The following is a 22702-nucleotide window of genomic DNA, read 5'->3' as shown; positions in this document are numbered from 1 at the left end:
TATTATATTAAAGCTATTAAACTAATAAATCTGCAGGTCAAACAAATTTATTAAAAATCTCTATTTATATGAATCTTAAGGACCTAGGTATTTTCAAAATCTTATATTTGTTTTACCTGCATATTTAATTTAATAATTTTAAAATAAGAATCTACGTTCCTATATGTAGAATGAGTTTATTTTTTAGATGTTCTTAAACATTTTATTTTATCCATTTTTATATCAGTACCTTATACCCTTCAAGAAAATTCATGTATTTATAATTAACAGTCGTGGAAATAAAAATACCTTTTCTTAAAAAAATAAGAAATATACCCTAGTTTAAAGTACAACCCAATAGCACTTGCCCAATTGGCCACTTTCCAGTATCATCAGCTTTGTAATTAATTAATTTAATCAGATTCATCCAATGATTTAAATGCTGAAACAAATACCTTTTTAAGAATTACAGTGATTGAACTGATTGATATGCTTCTGGTATTTATTAGAGCTTTGAAAGATTGTTTGCCTACTGAATGTTTTAGATTAAGTTACATCACAAATTATTTATCTGTCAAATTATCTGTCAAATTATTTATCTAATATTTTCTGTTTGCTGAAGTGGGGTTGGTTCTAGAAATAAAAACTGAAAACAATATAAAACAAAAACTGTTTACAACCTATTCCAGCCATTCCATTCTGGCTTTTGTTTTGTTTTGCTTCATTTTTGATTCTCCTAATGCAATTTTAGTAATTACTGATACTTTCTGCTAAAATAAGAACAGATTATGCCTAAGATTTAAATTGTTTCAGTAAATAAAATTCTAAACAAGTACATAGACTATGCTTTCTTGGCATTTTTTTCATCATGGTGTCAGCACGACTTTAATTTATCACTGAATTTTTAATGTCCATGGCTTTGCTTTATTCTTTTTCACTTTCATATGCTGAATTCAAGCTCAAAGGTGAATGTGGCATAAGACACCACTCCAAATGTTCCATAAAAATCAGGTATTACTTATCTCATATTTTAATGAAATGTTCCTGAAATGGCCAAAGGGTGTCTTTTAACATAATTATTCTATCATTGACAGGTGAGGGAGGAAAGATATGGGAGCTGTGGAACTGAAGATCATAAACAGAAGATGATTCAAACCAAGAAGTTTCTATACAGAGAGGACGTTTCAGTGTAGCATGATCATTCTCAGTAACTTTACAGAACCTAGCTTAGTTTGCCAGAGTTGGTGTGACAAACACACAAACCAGTGGGCTAAAACAACAGGAAATTGTTGTCTCATGTGTTTGGAGGATAAAAGTTCACCCTCAGGTTATCGCTGCACCATGCTTTCTTCTGGAGACTGGAGAGAGCATTCTGGTGATGGCTTGTCAGCATCCTTGGCGTTCCTTGGCTTGTTTCTCTGCCTCAGTCACATGGCAATCTCTCTCTCTTCTCTGGCTGCATCAGAATTTCCTCTGTTTATAAGGAATTCAGTCAAATTGGGTTAAGGCCGACCCTGATTCAATTTGGTGTCATCCAAATAGGATCTTTGAAGGTCTTATTTATAAATGTGTTTATATTCACCTGACCAGGGGTTAGGATTTGAACATGCCTTTGTGGGGGACATGATTCAATCTAACATGAACCCTCAAAGTTCTATCTTTGTATTTACTGGCTATGGAATCTTTGTTAAGTTGTGAAGACTAAACAATATTATATATGTAAAGTGCTACTCTGTGCCTGGCTCACAGAAGATGCTCAATTAGTTATACCTTTCCTACATATTCTCATGATTGGTTAAGAATGACAGCAGAGTAGCGTGTCTTTATAGCAGCTGAGAAAGAAAGTGACATAGGAAAGACAACACGTGTGTTTATATATGTGTTATGAATTTAAAGAAATGGAGTTCTGTTAAGGTCCTTGTAGGTCTCAATCTCAAAAGTGGTTGGAAATGGACTCCCTGCCACTGCATGGTTATTATTTATATTTCTAGAAGAGTGGCAAATCTGAAAAAGAAGAAAGGAAACCTAGAGAAAATAATAGATGTAATAATGATAAATACCTAGGAAAAATATCTTGCCCATGTTTGATAACAGATATTTGTTTATTGACTAACTAAATGTTTAGGAGATGAAGAGTTAAAAGGACAAGGAAACACAAATGTAGAGTTAAGGTTCAAACGTGGAGTGGCCCTAATATTGGCTTTCCATAATACACATAAATTTTTATTTCGCATGAGGTAGCAAAAGTGACAGTAGAAGAACTGGGCATTTGAAGACCTGTGTCTTGCTGGGAGTTTTGATTTTGTACAGCATGATAAGAAAGCATGATTAGACTTATCACTTACTTTTTTAGCATCAGTGCCTTCTCTCTGCTCACCTCATACCCCATCCCACTTTTTGTTTTTTTTTGCTTATCCAGTTCCATAGACTGGCTGTTAATAAAAATGGGACACAGTCAGTGGATTATTCCCCTGTGTGCCCTCCCACCTTGACCTGCTATATTCATTACTCTCCTTTCCATATGTTCCCTTCCCCTTATACTTTTCTTGTATTCCTCCCTGCTGTATTGTGTTCCCAGCAAGCTTTCAATTAATCCCACTGAGGTGTTAACCAATAACCAAGGTGTTACCAGTAGTATGATCCCTGTCAGGACTATTCACATTTCATAAAGCAGAGTCTTTGAAGACCCCAAAATTCAGTTATATAGGAAAACTGAGAAAGGAGACTTTACTTGTGATTAATACCACAGTAGACTCAGTAGACTTTACCTTCACTAACAACATGATCAGAAGCTTAACCTTGTTACTGTCATGGCTTTGGAAGTAAAAGTTTAACGAGCTTTGGTAGTGGTGGGGGATGAGCTGCACCTATGATAGATCTGCACAAATGCACTGGAGATAGGCTCACTTTACCTTTCTTGATTTGCAGAACTCAAAGCTTTTAATTTGCTGGTAAATATTTCTCCTCTGTCAGATCTGGAGTTTGCTACCCTAGCAGAGGCTTTACTCCCAAGAGGCATATGACTTGTCATTGCTTGCTCTCCAACAAATTTTTGCAACTTGGAAATTTCACGTGGGAGCTGCATTTTGGGAAATGGCCAAAGAAAGCTAGTTGTGAAGGGATTCTAAGAACATGTCAGGGTCAGCAATGAAATGTATGCATTTTGAGGGGGAATGGGACTATACAAATTAATATACAAGCTTCTGTAAATTTAAAGGTGATCATATTAAACTTAGATGGTAATTACTATGATAAAATGTAAAACGAACATTGAAGGAGGGAGAATGTTAGGGCATCATTCCTCATCAAATATTTCGTAGCAAATAGCATACATCTTTTTAAACGGTAGGTTACAAGGATAGAAGGGATATTTTTAAATTAAAAATGACTGACTTCAGCTGTGTATCAGTTCTATCTAAGGCACAATTTCTGTGTTTTCCCCATTAGATTTAAATAAGGCAAAATGAGGCTTTTCTTAGCATGTTGAAATGTTGCCACTGAAGTGAGAGGAAAGTGCTCCCCCAATTTTGAGTAAGAGAGATGAGGATGAGGGATTAGGGATAGAAGGACCAGAGAGCCCAACATGATGGTGGAGAATGGACTACCTATTATCTTGATAATATCCTAAAGGAGGATGAGAATATGCTAAAACATATTTCATTGCCAGTTCTGATTAGGTCAAAATAAATATCTATGGAGAATAGTACACATCAGTATTTCAAAAGTTAGCTTTTATATGTTTACATCAATATGAGTTTTATGAATTGCATTTTTAAATACTTTTTTTCCCTTTCATCAGAGTAGAAATGGGGAAAATTGAAGAAAATATCTGTTTCTGAGTTAAAAATAACAGTTTCTTTCCTTTCGTTAATTTTACATATTCCTTTAAAATCCTATATTAGAAATTTAAAAATATTGCTTAGTTATTGTTGGATTCTTATTTTAATAGTTTATTAAAAAGTTACATGTGTTTCATATAAAATTGAAATGGAGACAGTACTGCTGTTGTTCGAGTGTCTCCTGGATTTTGGAAGCCAAAGAAATTTTCAGGGGTCATAGCTTTGAGAGATGTAGTGTTAGCTGAAATACTTAATAATTATTAAATTATTAAATATTAAATTATTAAATACTTAATAATTTACATAAAGATACACAATGATATCACAAGTTTTTTAAGGCTCCATAAATCTCTTGATTTACATTCACTGTAAATCCTTTATCTATATGGGAGAGATTTTCTTCATCAGATTCTGTTTACAGGAAGCTAATTCTTGCTTTCCTTCAGGTTTATTTAGGGTGAGTGGAAAAGGCAATGGAGAGTCAACTTTTTGTAATAAATGGAGATTTTGAGCCCAAAATTGACGTTTTGGCCTCAAAACTTTCTTCTGAAGCGTTTTGCAGTAGAGAGGCATAGATCGTGCTCTTTAAAGCTTTTAATTCAGGTCCTAGAACTTACAGTAGTGTTGCGAAGGGGCTTTTATAAAGAGAAAAAACATCTACAGTATGTGGGAGATTTAGGTGTCTTCACACATCCCAATGGTAGTGATTCTCTCTTTCAAAAAATGAAACTTCTACCCTTTAATAGGAAAGTGTGTTTTTTATAATCCAGAAGTACGTGAAAACCAACTTTAAATTTTCCGAGATTAAACAGCTCTCCCAAGGCCTTGCTTTAGGGTGGAGCTCAGTCCAGGTTCTCAGCACAGAAAGTCCAGGGGATTCTTGACTTGGTGATGCATGAAGTTCCTTACAGATCATTTCCAAAGTCTGTCTGATCACGCTCGATATTCCAGAGCACAGGCAACGCAGAGAGATATAACGCTTTGGTGTTAAATTAATGAAGGAGCTGAGAGAGACCAGGCTATCTTGAGAACATGAACCTGAGAAGCTCTTCTGGAGCGGAGCGGTTAGAAAGCGAGATAAGGCGTCCCAGGCGAGGAGCTACCGCATCCTCTGGCTCCAGCAGAGCGTCGTATCAGGAGCCAACTGCAGCTTAGATCCAGAGAGTAGGAGGTGGGTTAGAAGGAGGTGGAGGAGGAAAAAAAAGGAAGAGGGGGTGGGGGGTGAACCGAGGGGAGTAAGCGAGAGAGCGCGGGGAGGGTGGAGATGGGGAGAGCGCGCCGGGCGCAGGGAGCTGAGTGGACCACTCCAGACCGAGGCGCGTGCAGCAGCTCCTGAAAGCAGCCAGTTGGCAGCGCCAGGCTGCATTTCCAGCAGGAGCTGCGAACACAGAGCCGGCTCTTAACAAGGTGATATGTCAGGAAGCCTTTTTGCCGGTTTGGGCTTCTGCGGCTGGGGTTTTCTTCTATATTCCCACCTCCCCTCCCCTTTCCCGGGTTTGAGTGTGTGTTCGTGCACGGGTTGGGGCGTAAAGCCTGCGGGGAGGGGGCACCAGCGTCCCTGCATGTCTTCTCTCTCTGCCCCCGTCGTTGCTGATGATGCAGGTTTCCCAGGGTCGCCCCAGTCTTCGTTTCCCGTGTTTGACATCGTTCCCCCTTCCGGTTGTGTCTTCTTCCTCAGATGCTCAAGGTGTCAGCCGTATTGTGTGTGTGTGCAGCCGCTTGGTGCAGTCAGGCTCTCGTAGCTGCCGCGGTGGTGGCTGCGGCCGGGGGGCGGTCGGACGGCGGTAATTTTCTGGATGATAAACAATGGCTCACCACGATCTCTCAGTATGACAAGGAAGTCGGACAGTGGAACAAATTCCGAGACGTAAGTGCTGCGCTCCATACCCCGGCACACGCGCGCGCGCTGCTAAGTGGCTGGGGCCGGGGCAGTCGGGCTTTCAGGGGACACGGTGGCGCCCCCACGGTTGGGGAAGTTCGCAGGTCCGACGCCCCTTTTCCGGCTGGTGCCAGGGGAAGGGCTTGCTTGTTGTGAGGAGAGGAGTTTGGTTCTCATTAGGTTCCCACTCGTCTTTTCCCCATCCACTCTTCGCTGCAAGCCCCTGTCCCCCGCCCCCCACCCCCACCACCAAAGGCTTGCAAAGCGCTATCTTTTTAACTTTTTGAATGGTGTTTCTAGCACTAGTAAACACAGCAGATATGCCTATGCGATGTATTGCTACTAAAGTAACTAGGATCGATCCCGTTACTAATGGTCCATTAAGGAATTTGAGGGAGGAGGTTGGAACATGTAAGATTTATAAATGCCCGCTCTCCAAGGGTGGGAGGTTGTTTGGCGGCACCAGTCGGCAGAAGTTGAACTGCTCCTGATCTCATAAAATCGCTGATCAGGTTTGTGTTTCGGCATTAACTTTAATCTAGACATATTTGCAATGAGCTCGATTACGTTTTATTCCAAAATGAATCACTGCCGTAATATCTGCTAGAGGAAAGATGGGGTGGGGGTTGGGTGGGGGTGCGTCTGCAGGCGGCAGCGGTGAAAGGGTTAAACTGTAGGCTCGCCTGGGGAGTTTCCTGAAAGGTTATTAGGAATCAGGTTTGGAGTCCTGCGATGGTCGATTGCTTGCTTTGGAACCTGTGGAGGTGACTTGCTAGTCATTTTTTTTCCCCCACCTAATCTGAACCGAGCAGAGAAAGAACTGCCCGGGTCATGAGCGCAGTCAACTTGGATGTCCCAGTGAGGAGGTCGCCCTGACTGCAGATTACTGCCCCCAGTCCAAACTTTAAAAGCCGGAAGGCCTGAGAAATGAGAGGGCATGATTCTCAGACACATTGGTAGCCCTTACTGTGAAATTTCTAGTGGAATCCGTCCGTAATGCACTGCATGGAGAGGAGTTAACTTCTTTCATCAGCAAAACCTCTGTCATGATTTGGAAAAATGGAAGCTTAGGCTAGTTTCATCCTGGCTCCTCTACACCTATTCCCAACATTCCTTATATGAAGTTACCAAGCCAAATCTAACACGTTGCTGATTCTGGCAGAGATTCCTGCAGAAACGTTAATTTCTACTTTAGAATTAGGTGTAGCTAATTGATAACAAGGCAAGGTACCTAGGATGTAAAATGATGATAATACTTAACTGAAGGCTTTGTCTTACATGCTTTATGAACAAAGCTTAAACTCTATTTTGTTGCTAAATTAATGTTCTTGCAAAGTTATTTTATTTAAATTTATACTATATTAAACACAATAAAAACGCAGCCAAGCAAGCAAGTGCAGTATTTCTAAACCTGTGAAGATTTTCTGTTTATCATGCCCCTCATTTGGAAAAATATTGAATGTTTTGTCAGGATTTGAACAGCATTTGACATTATGACATTTCATTACTTCATAACTGCTTTAAAATCTTTTAGAAATGAATTTATGCATTATTCTCTAATTTATTTTAAATCTTGAATAGCTGAGTATTCTCTGATTTTATTCAAGTAACTTTATTAAATTTATATTATGAATTTTGATGTTTTATTATGCATGTAGTATACATTCAGGGTTTCTATGCCCTTTCCTTAATCTTCAACGTTACCTTCATCCATAATTGTTGATTGGTTTAGGGTCTTTCATAAGAACAACAAGGCTATACTTAGACAGTTTGTGAATATGTTTGATATAATATATTGAAGCAAACTGAGTTGCCCAATTTGAGAATTAAATATTATAGAATTCATGCAGCCAACTTCTATAGAGATATTGACATAGTATTTTCAGTTATTCTTATACAATCTCAGGAAAAACTCCATCAAAATTGTATGCTAAATTTGTAAAGTAAAAGATTTCTTGAGGTATTTTAATCAAATATTTCTTTTCAAGTACATGCAATACATATACTTACAGTACTTACAATACTGACATTTGGAAAACGTATCAACTTTTTAGCATTACCATTTTAGTGAGACAGTTACATTTTTCTTAAGATGACTTCCAAAAAGCATGGAGAAGATAAGTGCTATCTTTTTTTTTTTGCCTTTAGCCACTTGTTGCTTATTATTAACATAATAAAATGTATGCTGACAGCTTTCCACATAACAACTCAGAATGCATAATATGGAATCCTTATTTAGACCACTCACCTCACTGCAAATTTATATGTTTTCTTTCTCTTTGTAGGTAATCATTACTTAATAAACTATTTTCTCTATCTTTTAGGATTTTTTTTATCTCATTTGCAGCTGGAAGGACATTGTTATAAGGCATCACTTGATTACGAATGTGCTGCATGAATTAACCTTTGAATCTTCTGCATTAGTTTTTCTATCTTAAATAATGGATTTACTCAGTTTATATGGAAGCCGTGAAACAAGGAAATTTGAACTACTTTTAGAAACGATTTAACTGAAGAACTTTTGCTTAGTGCTTTCCTCCCATAAAAATAAAACTAATTTCATTTAGAGAAAAAGTTTATGAATTGAGAGTAATTAATTCTTACTGAAATTAAAACTTAAAGTTTTTCTTATGCTTGACTGTTTTACACAATCTACATTGTTTTAAAAGTTACTCTTTCATGACGTTTTGAACTGTACCTTCTTTTGAACTATATTTGAAAAACATTTAGGGTAATATTTGAAAATATAATTCATCATTATATTTTAATGGGATGATTTTAAAATAAATGTTACTGTTTATTTACAGGATATAAAATAAATATAGAAATATATTTTATAGATAATAAAGCTTTAGGAATACAGAGCATGACTAGGAAGTGTTATGTGAGAATAGATGAATTTATGAATAACTACCAATGATGGCTTATTTTCTTAACTTCCTCCAAAATAAAACATAGAGAAATAATAAAACCAAAGAAAGCCTCCAGTGACTAAGTATCAACATGGAAAAATCTCCAAATGATTTTGACTACTCGATACTATATCTGTTCACTGAATGAGGTTTCATGATGTTTTTGGCCATTAAAGTGTAGAAAATGTAACTATATAGACATGGAGAACCTATACCCTTTTAAAAATCATTAATATATTTGTTTATTAGTATAAGAATTCTAGTTGAGATTTTAATCCCTATGTTTTAGGAAAAATAGGAGTTAAACTTAATCTAAAGATGTAGTCAACAAATTTAAAAACAAATAGAGCAGACAGAAACAGTATGTTCTATTCAGGATATAATTATGTGATTTTGGAATAAAACAAAACAACCCTCAACACTAGCATGTTTAGTATATATTTGGTTGCATGCTGTTTCCTACTTTTTTTTTTAAGCTCTGTTCAGTGTTGATAAAATCAAGAACACAAGATCTCTCATTGGGGAAAGCATGGGAGCAATTATTAAAACAGACAAACCTACCACTTCCTTCATCAACAGCTGGGGCAGATGGTTCCCTCAAACCATTCTTACATGTGTAAGGGTGTATATGTGCCTATTAAGAGAATTGGAAATTAGGATTATTATGAGGAAACTGAATCCTTAGCACAAATGGCTCATACATGGCATATTTCAAACATTTGCGTTTTATAATTTAAATGAAATCATACTCTTTACCATATAATAAATGAGTATGGAATTTGGAAATCAGTGGTTTAATTGTTAATGCATGATATAATAATATAATCAACTTCATATATTATTGATTCCACTGAATTATGGGTAGTAATTAAGAATGATAGAAAACGTGAAATATGAGACACCCTCAAATACTATTTGTTGGAAGCAATTTAATAAAAGTTTAGCAAAAGTAGCAAGGCTGACCATAGTGATTTTACATAAATCATATAGTAATATCAGGATCATACCCGTAAATTGAAATTCAGGCAGTTCAGATTAGATTTGTTTTTCAATAAAAGTACCTGGAGCTCAATTTGAACTTTTCGTTAAGAAATGGTTACCATCCATGTAGCAAAAACCACAATGAACTTCAGTTTGAATTTATTCCCTAAGTGATTTTTATTACCGTTTAGATATACTGAAAGAATAGTAAAGCCCTATGATTTAGCTTTGAAAACTTAACTTTAACATAAGATAAAGGACATGTAAAAGGTTGTGAAAATGTAAAATATAAGTTGAAGTGTGTTAGTGGCATTCAAGTTATAAGTTGGCTTTTTAAAAATGCCTATTTCGGGGGGTATAAAATAGTAAGTAAACCTTTAACTTCTTTTTTCTTTCTATCTTCCCTTTTCATCTGAGTTGAGTTTCTTGAGTGTACAGATTATTTAAGAGATAATGATTGATGGTGAGGGATATTTCCTGGCATTTAGTGGACTACAGAGGAATAAAAGATCCCTGAGAATTCATCAGCCGTTACTGCTATTAGATAGTAAATAAAACAAATGGTTTCTAAGTCTATTTCAAGTAAAGTGCTCTATTGCTTTGAAAGACATTAAAATAAAAATTACAATAAGACTCTTAAAAGACCGCTCTCTTAGTACTTTGGCTGTGTTTATGATGCATCGTGATTATAGTTCTTGAATAGTAGGCATGACCTTAGCATTGAGAATCCCTCCTGTATGGTACCTTAATAGCAGCCAGCCACATTAGACTACTTTATTTTTCAAAAATATGTACCAGAAATAAAATTAAAGAATATTCATATTTTGAAGAAATTTAACAAAATATTTCACTATTCTCTCTGTTCAGTAATACTTTCTCAAAAATGAATATTCAAATCTCATATAAATGTACATTTTTAGTATTCCTTACTGTGAAACAATGCCTTTTTACACTGTGTAACCATTTCATATATTTCATCACAGTCGAGAACATAGGCTTGCCTTGGGAATTCTTCTCAGTTAATTCATTGCATTATCATGAGTGTTCTATCTTTCTTTTGCATTTTGAGATTGTAGAGATTGTATTTAAAAATCCTTAAAGGCCTTTGTATATAGTGTATGCGTTTACAGATCAGAGCTGGTGAAAACTACAGCATGCAGTATTATTTATATTGGCCTATTATTCATATTGTTTAAATGATGAATAGATTTAATCAAGAGAGAGGCAATAAGCAATCTTTTTGACAGTTCTGGGGTCCATGAATGGCTACAGAAATGCCCTGACCCCAGTTTCTGTACTCTTGGTTCTATTTAAGCTATGGTTGTGGTACAGCCTCTCCATTTCCATTTCTTAACCCCCCCACACCCCCACCCCCACCCCCACCACTACCACATTCAGCAGTCAGGAGTTAAGATTGATGCTGTCAAGTCAGCTGTCACATGAGAAAGGCAAGTCAGAGGAAGTCCACTGATCTGGTAGTTTCTGGAGAGGGAAGCTTATGGATAGTTGGTAACACAGAATCAGGCCCCATTAGGAAATCTGAGTTGATAATGAAATTCAGTCAATTCGCCATAGGTTCATTCAACAAATACTCATCATGGGGCAGTAGACAATACTTTTAACTTTCTAGACCTCATAACTTCTAGTGAGTTATTAGGAAGACTCAACTGAGAAAGAAATTTGTGCATGTGTGTGTGTATGTATGTATGTGTGTGTGTAGATATATGCATAAGTCGATATTTGTATTTCTATATAAGTGTATATATGTGTGTGTTTCCAAATATATAGATGAAATTATCTGAAAATCAAGACAATTATATATTGTATTGTAGATATTATTTTTACTGGCTAAGTAGAAACAGATACCCTGAAAATTTTGTTAAGATATCATGTATTTTTTTTCCTGGTCAGCTTTTCTGCATTTTGTAATCTTAGAACACAATCTTATTTACTTGCATGTATGCGGTCACAGAGTGGCTGCCTAGTTCTTATGGGAAACCATTCAGTTTGGGATTGTATGCTTAAACTTGTGAGCTAGATAAACAAAAGGAACATCTCATACTGCTATGAAGTACTTCTTTTCTTACTCTTACAATCAGACTACTAGGTCGTATGCTTTTAGATTTCATGATTCTGACTCAGAGTGGCATTGTATGTTCTTATATAACTTTAGTTTTAAAGATTTTATGATCTAGATCAGTATCTTATTATTTGTTTTTAAAGGCTATCTTTTGAATCTTCTACACAAACTGACTCCTACAAGCTTCTGGACTTTTTACATGTATTTTTCTGTTTATGGAAATCTTTACATCTTTTCTATCCTTTCCACTTCTACTAGTTTACAGACTACAAATTCTCTACAGCTAATGGTTGTAGTCCCTTCCCTTTGAACCCCACAATTCACCTACCATTAGCACAGTAGCTGGCTCAGAGTAAACACTGGAAAATATTAACCAAATAAAGGAACACAATGTGTGCGTTGTGAACAGAGCAGTTCTTTAATTAAAGGCTTTAAAACTGTGTTGTCTTTTATTGGCGTTTCCTATTTTTGACCCCCTAGAGCCCAGTTTAGAAATTGAATTGAAAATTTAATTTTTATAAAATACGAAATTTTAAGTACTACACTACTTTAGTCATATAAATTCTGAAATGCAATGGTCTGGTAACTGTGATGTCCAGTTTTAGAATGGTCAACAAATGGATGCCTGTATATGTCAGCATTCCTTGTGCCAATTCATCTGATTCTTTTCCTAAAGTTCCTCTTTGATCACATAATTTTATTGCTCTAAAATCTTTAAAGATGTCTTGATGCCTACTAAGTAATATCAAACATCAGTATCAGCCCTGTCTTTATTTAGTATTGCACTTTAGTTAATGGTTGGTGTGGCTGAATCCAGATATTTCACAGACAGCCCAGATTCATTTCTTCCATTTTTTCTTTATTTATAATTGCCGAAGTATTAGATATAGGCTAAGTTTCTGCAACAAAGAGACCCTCAACTAGAATGGCTTAATGAAGATATAATTTTATTTCTCAACCATGTAATCATCCAGAAGTGGACTGCCCAGGGCTTGGGCTTTCAGGGTGACTTCTCCAAAAGTTGCCATTTCCTATACAGAAGGAGCAGTTTAAAAGAAAGTCTGGGGCAAGCTGCTTGCCCTATAAGTGACCTGGTGTCACACATCACTTCTATTTGTATCCCACAAGCCTGAACTTAGTCATATTGTTACAACTAACTGCAAGGGGATCCAGGAAATGTAATTTCTAAAGGGAAAAGATTATTACCTAAAGAAAGAAGAGGCTACTGGGTAAAGGGAGACAAATATTGGTAACTGTACTATTATTGTGATGCTGTTTCAACTACCTGAATCTCTCTTGAATATATTCTCAGTTTCCACCCCTGTGTCAATGCATAGGAATTGTTATCTTTGCCTGCTGATTGTTTGCTGTTTCCAATCTCTTTTACTCCCTTATTTCAGATTATCTCTTCATTCTCTTTGTCCTGAGGTAGAAGATGAGTAGTGCTGGCCAGGATAGAAGTGGAGTACCTCATACCTATGATTTTGGGTATAGGAGCTTGAGGACAAATAGTAATATGATAATTTTTAAGAGGAAATGTAGAGAGTCAGCTCTAAAAAAGAATATTTGGATAGGTTATCAAATAAAGAACAACATGCCTCTGATGATGAATCCTATTTTTCTTTAGTGAAATCGATTAGTAAACCTATGAAGACTTTTCTAGCTATGGATCTTTGGTGTTTGCCTTACAGTGCTCTTAGGGGAGGTAGTTAACAGTCATTAGAAGGGAGGAAATTAGAATTTACTTCTCACTCTCCTTAGTCAAAGGACAGGATATTCTCTATAGCCAAAGTTTTATTCCTTCTGATTCAGGGAAATAAGTGAAGCTACCGTTAATGCAAAGTACCTTTCCCTGGAGTAATACTAGAGGCAAAGCCATTGCTGGATTCATGTAGCTCTGAGTTTTGGAAAAAATAAAAAAAATATTTTTGGTACTACTATCTTTGGGAGGGTTATGAAATAGAAACTGCAGCAAATCATCCCACCGGAACTTCTAGGGAGGCTTTATACTTTTGATTATCTGTTTCTTGATATCAGAGGTGTCTGACAGCCTTGATGGCTGAGCTACTTGCCTGGGTCATAAACAGACATGGAGAATTGAACTACTGGTTTTATATACTTTTAAAGTGATCCCTACTTTCTACATCTTTACCGAATGGAAACTTTAGTGTTTATTTGTACCTTTTTCATATATATTTCATGCCATGATTATTTTGAAAACTGAAATTATATAACTTTTGCTTATAATTTCACTCACTCATGTTTAGAATAATTTACAATTAATAATAATTATACAGTTGACAAATATATAAGATAGAAAGGTAGGTTAAATGGCCTTATAAAATCATTTTGCCATGAGAGTCATATAATTTGTTCAAAAGTATCAGTGCTTTCTCCAGTATCACTGTAACTCATCTGTCCTTCAGTGTCCTGCTCACAGGCTGCCTCCTTTTTGAAGGATAATAATGGCTCCAACCAGAAATGTCTCTTACTTGCAAACACATATAGAAGATTTTTCTATGCAGAATCTAGGGATAATGGCCTGATAAAAGGTTTATTCTCTCCTTAAAAAATAACACCATGCTATTTCAGTAGTTGATTTCATAGTTGCAGAAGTAATCACGTTTAATAAGAAAAAAATAAAAAAAAAAATCAGTCCTTAGAATTTGTGTGAGATAAACTCTTTCCTTTCTTATGTGTTGTTTATTTGCTTTGGATACTTTTAACTGATGTTAACACTCCTATTATAAAATGGTGATAAATTAAATTCAGCATTCTGTTTTCATATCCATTTGGTTATAAAATATTTATTGATTATTTTATCATACTATTTGTACATGGAAGGGCAAGTTTTAAGTACATTGTTCTTGCAACAATCTGGTTCTACTATTGTTAGGTTTTAAATATGCTGAGACATTTGATAGTTGGTTTACTATCATTAGAAAAGAATTTAAATTTATGATATATGTATATTTTCCATACACAATTACATATCAAGTGATATATGTGAATTGCTTCTTGTTTCTTAGCATTTTTACACTCTTTAAATGAGCTTAGAAATTAACTGTATTCCAATTTTCAGATTGTTGTTATGATCTTCGGTTGGTAAAATAATACCATACCTATATAAATAGTCTCTGAATACACAAGGTAAAATAAATTGTATTTTAAAATTTCCAGTTTATTTTTTATAATGGCTAGCCTTTATTTGTCTTATTTTATTATCTGAATACTTCAAACATCCATGGCAACCTTGTTAAAATAAAATATCTTTAAATATGTAATATATATGATATTTCCCAACCAGGAAGTCCAAAATAATAAAAATGGGAAAAAAAATATGGTAAGGGGTTTCTAGATTCATAATTTACAGAAATACAACTTAGATATTTTAATTGGAAAGGATTAGAATGATTTTATCTAATTTTATCTAATTCATACCTCTTACTCTTACCAAATGACCTTTAAATTAAGTTAAGGTTAAGTGCATAAATTGTCTGTATTTTTTATATGAACAGGCTGCTCTTAAAGCTTAATCATTCTGGCTGGTCTGGGTGGTGATGATTAAAATGCTCTCATTCAAAATATCAAATGAGGTGACTGATGAAAATAAAAAAACAAAATAATATAAAATAGTGGCAGGCTCCTCCTTGTCCAGATATTGGTAATAATTATGTAATAACTAGTACATTTATAGAGTTTGTTACATGCCAGCCATATTGAGTATTTTCTATATTAAGTAACAGCATCACTGTAAAAAAGACAGTGAAACTGAAGTACAAGGTCAGGTGGCTAGAACACATCAGTCAGAGCTCTCTCCCTCCCTAGCATTTTGCCTCAAGAGTCCAGTCTTCACTCAGCAGAGTATATTGCTTCTCAGTTTATAAATGTTATCTTTGGGTATCTATTATGTGCCAGACACTTTAAGTATATTATAACATTTAGTGTAACTATTTAGCAGCATGAAAAGTTGATATTATTTTACAAATGAAGAAACTGAGTTTCTGTAAGCTTAGGCAACTTGCTCCAGGTTAGTGAGATTCAAACCTGTCTCTCCCTAACTCTAAAGATCATATGTGTTTGCTATTTTCTCATTAGTTAACAGTTGACCACTTTCAATGAGTCATTGTGGTAACTCAAATTAGTTTTCTCTCTTCCAAAAAGTTTGTTTGGTGGTTTTTAAATGGTTACATTGACTAACTATATTTTCTTTTCTGCTAGAGCAAGATGTTGAAGACTTGGAATTCATGTTAAAATTTATTGAGGGAATGTCTTTTATACAGAATCACAATGATCCTACTATAATTTGATTGGTTTATCTTGTAGTTACAATAGAAAAGTTCTGATTGCTTGACCTTCATTGGTCTTACAGTAACTTTAATGAATAGAAAGCCAGTAAATATCACATTACTCTTCAAAGAATAATGTTTTTCTTTGCAACCATGCTACATTTGGCTTTAGCGTATTGGCATTTTTATTAATGAGATTTTTTTGATATCACAATGCAATTCTGAATATCTGAGGTGGGCGGAATGGCTATTCAAAGAGTGCTGGTACATTTTTACAATAAGCATTGTTCAGCTTATATGTACAGCATCTTTGGAAACTGTTAGTAGGCATAGCTGTGCCTAACTTCCACCTACTATGGTTGTAGATTTTTTTCTGTTTTGGAGACTCTGATTCCTTCCCCTCATTTTCAAAGAAGTAGATAAAAAAGGAAGAGGAAAAGGAATTATTTTCTTAAATTAAAGGCTAAGAATTCACAAAATATTATCATATTTAACCAATTGATACCCATGTAGTATAAATGTAATCAGTCCATAGTATTTGGCAATATCTGTCCATAATAGGTCACTTAGTTTTCTATATTTACCATGTTGAATATCTAAGACTGATGTGATGATTCTGACTTTTAAAAAAATGGAATCTCATCATTTATAAGATAGGTTGGAGTAGCTCTAGTTTTTTAAAACAATTTTGTCTACATACACTTGCAAGAACGATGCATCTAGAATTTCCTCAATGTCTTTAAGCATGAACTATTTAATCAAACATGAACCCTCTATTTTTAGCATTTTATAGCAAAAGATTAGCTTGTTAGATTAATTAGCTGCCAGACTAAAGAAAGCATAGAGTAAATTGAATGGCAATGATTTCTATATTTTGTTTTTATTGAAGTTAACCAATACTGAACTTATTTATTGCTAAATTATACACTTAGTATTTATATGAAATAAATGGCCATGTGAGATATTCTGATAAAAATTAAAATTAATTTACATGGTCAATTTTGAAATTTTGTGTTGGATTTTCCAGATAACACTGTTTTTCATTCTTATCATAAGGAAAAGCCCATTCATTAGTATGAATGAAAGAAAAAGGAGAGGGGCCAAAACTGTATAACTTAATCTAATTGTGTCTCCAAAGATATAAAACATTATAAGGCATTATCTTCCTAAATATGGTAAAGCACTTGCTAAGATATAGCTCCTAAAAATAGTAATTTGATAGTTCCTTAATCACAGCTCACAACCAGGCTCTTCTGTGACTTTCAAAATATTTACACAGGGTCCTCTAGGCAGGACAGTGAAATATGAGCTTGATAATTGCCTTGGCACATGGTATTAGCATCTGCTGAAGAATCAGTTACAGAATATCAGGAGAATATTTATAGGCCTTTCATGGCATACAGTATACTATGAAAATATAGGCAACCTCCTAGTCTTCCTGTAAGTCTGTCTAAGGTGCCCTTGACGACATCTGATATTCTCCCCAGATATCCCTGAGGCAGTCAGATTCTTCTACAATGGTCATTCCCTGAGGCAGAACTTTTCTAGAATATAGTATCAACAAGCATTAACCTAGTATTACCTGAGAAAGTTTTCTTGGACATAAAAACATAATATACTAGAGTTTAGATGTTATAAGCGTTATAGCTTTAAAGAAATATTGTTTTTACTGAAACTATGTGACTTAAAGGCATACTCTACCCTGATAACTAAGGAATTGCTAGTTTGAAAGCTGTGAAATCTGAAAGTAACCCTAAGCATCATATTTTTACATAGATCAACACATTTAGCACATTATCCTCAGAGTTTCTTTTTTTATCTTTATCAAAAAAGAAATAAAAAAATTAAGTTTCTTGAGTAAACAAGCTCATTTTCTTGCTAATTGCTATTTTGTCTTTTAAAATTCTTTGTTTCAGAATTCAAAGTGTTCTATGTATCTCTTTTTTTTATGTCAATGTACATGTTTTCCTAAGTGAAATTTTCAGAAAAGATGAGAAAATTGGCAATGGGGATTGACATGTCTAATTCAGATAGCAAATTAGTAAAAGCTTGGAGAAGACATTCCACATTATCTTTGCAGAAGAAGTATTTGAAAAGAAATTTCTTGAATGTATGCCATGTATCAAGTTTTGAATGTGATTGAGAACCACAAGCAATATGTAGATCAGTGAATGAGATCTGGAAATCTAATTCCTGAACTTCTTTGTTTGCTCTGTGCAGCTGAAAGCCACCTGGTCTTTTTTTTTGCCAAAAGTCTTTTGTTTGTTTTTGGAATGAGTGCCCCTTTATTTACATGTGCTTTGGGTCTGATGTGTGCATTCTGGGGGCTGCTCTAGGAAATGCCATCAGTTTCAAAGATGACAAAAACACTTTGCTACTAGCATCATCTTAGTTGCTACCTTGGTGCCATGAGCAAAAGTGGAGCAAAACATTATTGAAGGCTGAGTTAATGTCTGCCGGAGACCTAGGACAGTTATTTTGCTTTTCGCCTGCAATCATTTTTAAGCTAAAAGCTTAATTGGCCTCCCTGTGTGCTCTGAATGGCTTTTCAGGTTTCCTTATTTCATAGCCTGTCATCTTGGACACCAAAATAGGTCCTTGTGAACAGTGTTCCTTGTAAGCCCTGGGTAGTTTCATGATTTCTTATTAGTTGTAACTAAAACACATATGTGTTTTTAATTATTCTATTTTGGTAAGATAATTTTACTTTTCACTTTTTCACTGTTGTACCAGACTGTGATGTTTCCGATTTGTATTTGAAGTTGAATAGGAACCCTTCTATATTGTGGTATGTGGGTTTAAATTTTTCTATAGCTAAATGAAGTTATAAATTTAAATAACTTTCATGTAGATGACCTGGTCAAAATTCCACAGTTTAATTTTTATAAGGATATAGCAATTTGATAATCACATCTAAATAGTCAATATATGAAAATATCTGTTTGATTTAGAAAATGCATACAAACTGTTAACCAAGTTTCTTTCATAAATGAATATTAAATAAATCACATAGAAACATAAATAAGCTGTGTAAAGAACATGATAAAAACATGTTATGCGTATTAGAAGTAGTGCATTTTCCAAGTTTTTTAAGGTTGCAATATATTATAATTTTTAACCAAAACAACTATTTTTAAATGTAACTGACCTACTAGTTGAGATTCTAATTATTTTTATCTTGCATTTTTTGGAAATTCAAATCCACTAATAAAAGGCAAATAAAATAGCACCACAAATTGTATCTTACACTGTTTAAAGAGTAGATTTTTTAACATAATTATTGAAATAAGGCAATTTGTGCATGTGTAAGTATTTCAGGATAGAAGTTTGTTTCCATGCTCTGATCTTGTTTGTATTTATTTTAGGATTTTCCTGTAATACTGGTGTTTCAATTCTGAGTGTTTACTTACGCAGTATAATTAATAATGTGTTTCTGCATTTGTTAAATTGACTCTTTCCAAAGCTAATCCTCTGGACAAAAAATTCTTCCCATTTTGGAGTCAGAAACTCTTCCAGAATTTGAAGACAGTTACAGTTGCTTCTTCTAGAAATGTTCAGATACATTCAAATTTGCATATAATATTCAAAGAATTTGTAGTTCTTTACTGTGATTAATTATTAAAAACAGGTATATAGGTGAATTGTGCAATACGAGCATTTTACAGAAATTATGATTGAATTTTTACTTAAAGCTGTGTGAAAATATTTTTAATGTTCTTGCAATTACAAGAAATTTCTTATTGGAGGTTATCTTGGACTCTTGTGTTCCTCCTCATTGTACCCAGTCAGATCATTTAAAAGTCCTGTTGTAATCATCTTTGCAGCCATTTTAAAATCTATGTCTCCTCATTCTTCCTTGGATCAGATTCTTATTACCTCTCCCTTATGTTGGATGGCTTTCATATTTTTCAAGATTTTCCCCTGCCTTCAATCATCCAATGCTTCATAACTTTCACCAAATTATAGCTCTGACCTTGTTGTTCGTGTTCAAATACCTACATTCCTTCCTTTTTTATTACACAGTATGGACCACATACAGCTGCAACTGTAAATTGCCCTCTAAAACTCTGTGAATAGGATTGCCTTCCGTGGGTTAAACTACAGAATTTCTACATAATGGAGCCGTTCACAATTCTGTGTGGTCACCTTAAAGGGAGAGAGTACATGTTTCCTAGATCTTTTGGTTTATCTAAGAAGTCTGAATATCGTTATATATATGTTGAGGCAAACTGCTGTTCAGAAGGAATCTCAAATAAGACAGAGAAAAAAATTCACCTAGACAAGCTTTGCCAGTACTCAGGAGAGAGAATGGCCACTTTACAGGCTGCTAGAATGCCTTCCAATTATGAATGACAAAAAAAATATATATATAAAAATAAATTCTCTTTCTCTGATTCCATGCTCATCCAGAAAACTTCTGATTTTAAGCTAGCTCAGCCCCAGGGAGAGAGTGTACCAGTCATGCTGACACATGTTTTCTGCTCACAGAACCAGGTTCCTGAGGCTTTGGGGCTGAAGGCCAGAGCCCGGATGGTGGGAAATTCATCGCAGTAATGCCTCAGTGTGAGGTAGCCAGGATCTTCCTAGCAACACGCAAGTCTCATCAGGAGCTTTCTATTCAAACATCAGCACCAAATAAAATCCAAATATCCTATCTCCAACTCCAAAAGCCCTTTACGACTTGGCCCCCAAACATACTTGTTTTCTCATCCTGTTTTCTCTTTCATGTACTCCTCACACTAATCAAATTGAGTGTGAATCGTCTATCTTCGTGCTACATAATACTTCTCATCTTTTACGGCCTATTTTATATTATCCTTTGTCTATGCCCTCTTCCATGATTTCCACAGTCAGAGTCTATCGCTCCCCTCCTTGAACCCCTGCTGCACTTTTTGAGAGTCAATATTAGCAGTGGAAAGAGGCATGTCTCCTGAGAGGACGGTTCCTTGACCTCCAGGTGTGTAGAAGAAATGGGCACTTATAAAATGAATTAACATGTGGATGAATGAATGAGGAGGTAACCAGTTCTTTTCAGATCAGGTTTGGGAGTTAATAATTAATATAGGTATCAAATCCCAGATTAATACTATTAGTTGATAACAATGTTTTACCTTATTTTAGCCCTAGAGATTTTATTAAGCATGTTATTAAGGAATACACATTCATTCCCAATTCCTACAAAATCTTTCCTAAATATTTGATTTCTGATTTTAAGCTCTCATTTATTTTACAAGAACACTTATTTTTGCCAACAAGTCTGAACTATAGTAAAAAAAGAAAAATAATATTAGCAAGAGTTTTCCATGTCACATGTGACACAGTTTTGCTCTGCCAAGCAGCCAACTCCTGATCCATAATTACTAAGAGAATGTCAACAGTGTGCTGCTGGGTTTCTGCCATAAATCATCACATAGAAATTGGCTGCCCCAAGGCAAGCTTTCAAAGCTAGGGAAAGGATTTTCCCTGGACCTTTTCTTCAGAACTCAAACTTTCTAAAAATGAGAATCCTACTTAAAAAGAAACGTTGATAAACTGACATTAAGATTAAAATAATGATTCTTTATCTGCAGGCAGTATTATGGAAAAGTGGAATTTATGGAAGAAATTTTTTTCTAGCAGAAAATCTTTTGCAAGGTAACTGTTTTAACCTGATTTTATAATTAAAATAGAAAGTTAAGAACAATCATTTAAAAACCATTGTTCAAAAGACACAAATGCTCTCATATATTGCTTACGTAGTCTCAAGTTTTATCATGTACATGAAGAAAATTGCAAATTTTTATTGCTTACAAACAAAACTGAAATTATAATTTCTCAATGAACTTTTCTTTTTTCACTTTTAATCTCATTGTATTGTTTTCTCACATTTGGAGAATCTGAAATTAATAATAATGAATGCAATCAAATCATAATCTATAATATAGGTAAAGTTATTTAAGAAAAATAATGATGGCTTCTGTTTTTAGATATTCTTTTCTTTAAACTGTATAAAAACCATTATAGTAACAAGTACAATACAATATACAAAAATAATAACTTCTCCCAGTTGATTGGTTTCTAAGTACAATTAATATTGTAATCTGTTATTTAATATTCAGTACTCTTATGGAAAATTTCTTGGTATTCAGGAATTAAATGCATGCTTTCTTATGATTTCAGGATCTCAGATTAATAAAAATGGGGTAGTTGAATTTATGTATATCTGAACCATGATAACTTGATTTATAATTATTACTGAACTTGATCATAGAAAAATGGAGAAGATCTCTATTTTTCCTTAAAATGAATATCCTGGCAATAGAGTTTGTGTTTAAAACTAGAATTCCATTTTTTTTGTTTTACCTAAAATATCTGCTGATACTGGTAAGAAGACAATGAAAAACCAAGGCAATAAAATAAAAATTTTCTTACAAAATATTTAAGTTTTAAAAATAGGAGTTAGAATATTATGGCTTATTTTTCACTGTTACCGTTGATGTAGTTTGATGCCACGAAGAATATAGAAAAAAATAACCAAAGAATATATGCATATAAACAGCAGAAAGGTTTTAATAGTGATTAAAACTGTTGAAGATATCATGGTTTATCAATATGTTCATACATACTCATTTCAAACAATATTTAACAAAATTTTAATTACATAAAATTATATGATCAGAAAATTTGTGACAAGAAGTTCTGGAAGAAGGGATGCAGATAGATCTTTCTGAATGGGCAAAAAAGTGAATATATTTATGTTCCAT

At 34.4% G+C, this 22702-nt stretch overlaps 1 protein-coding gene across 3 annotated transcripts in view; it reads left to right on the top strand.

Moving 5' to 3' along the window:
- The first annotated feature begins 4872 nt into the window (after nucleotides 1-4872).
- The window catches only part of SPOCK3 (SPARC (osteonectin), cwcv and kazal like domains proteoglycan 3), a 505924-nt gene continuing 488094 nt past the window's right edge, over nucleotides 4873-22702 (top strand). For 2 of the 3 annotated variants that reach the window (XM_037830972.1, XM_037830970.1), the window contains exons 1-2: nucleotides 5084-5225; nucleotides 5497-5685. In XM_037830972.1, coding sequence (XP_037686900.1) covers nucleotides 5497-5685 — 189 coding nt within the window. In that variant the 5' untranslated portion in view covers nucleotides 5084-5225. Of the gene's footprint in view, nucleotides 4990-5083; nucleotides 5226-5496; nucleotides 5686-22702 lie in introns of those variants that run through there. The other variant, XM_037830971.1, reaches the window with a different exon arrangement.

This window comes from Choloepus didactylus, chromosome 3 (assembly GCF_015220235.1).
Source record: "Choloepus didactylus isolate mChoDid1 chromosome 3, mChoDid1.pri, whole genome shotgun sequence".
NCBI lineage: Eukaryota > Metazoa > Chordata > Mammalia > Pilosa > Megalonychidae > Choloepus > Choloepus didactylus.
This window is presented reverse-complemented; position numbering and strand designations above follow the sequence as displayed.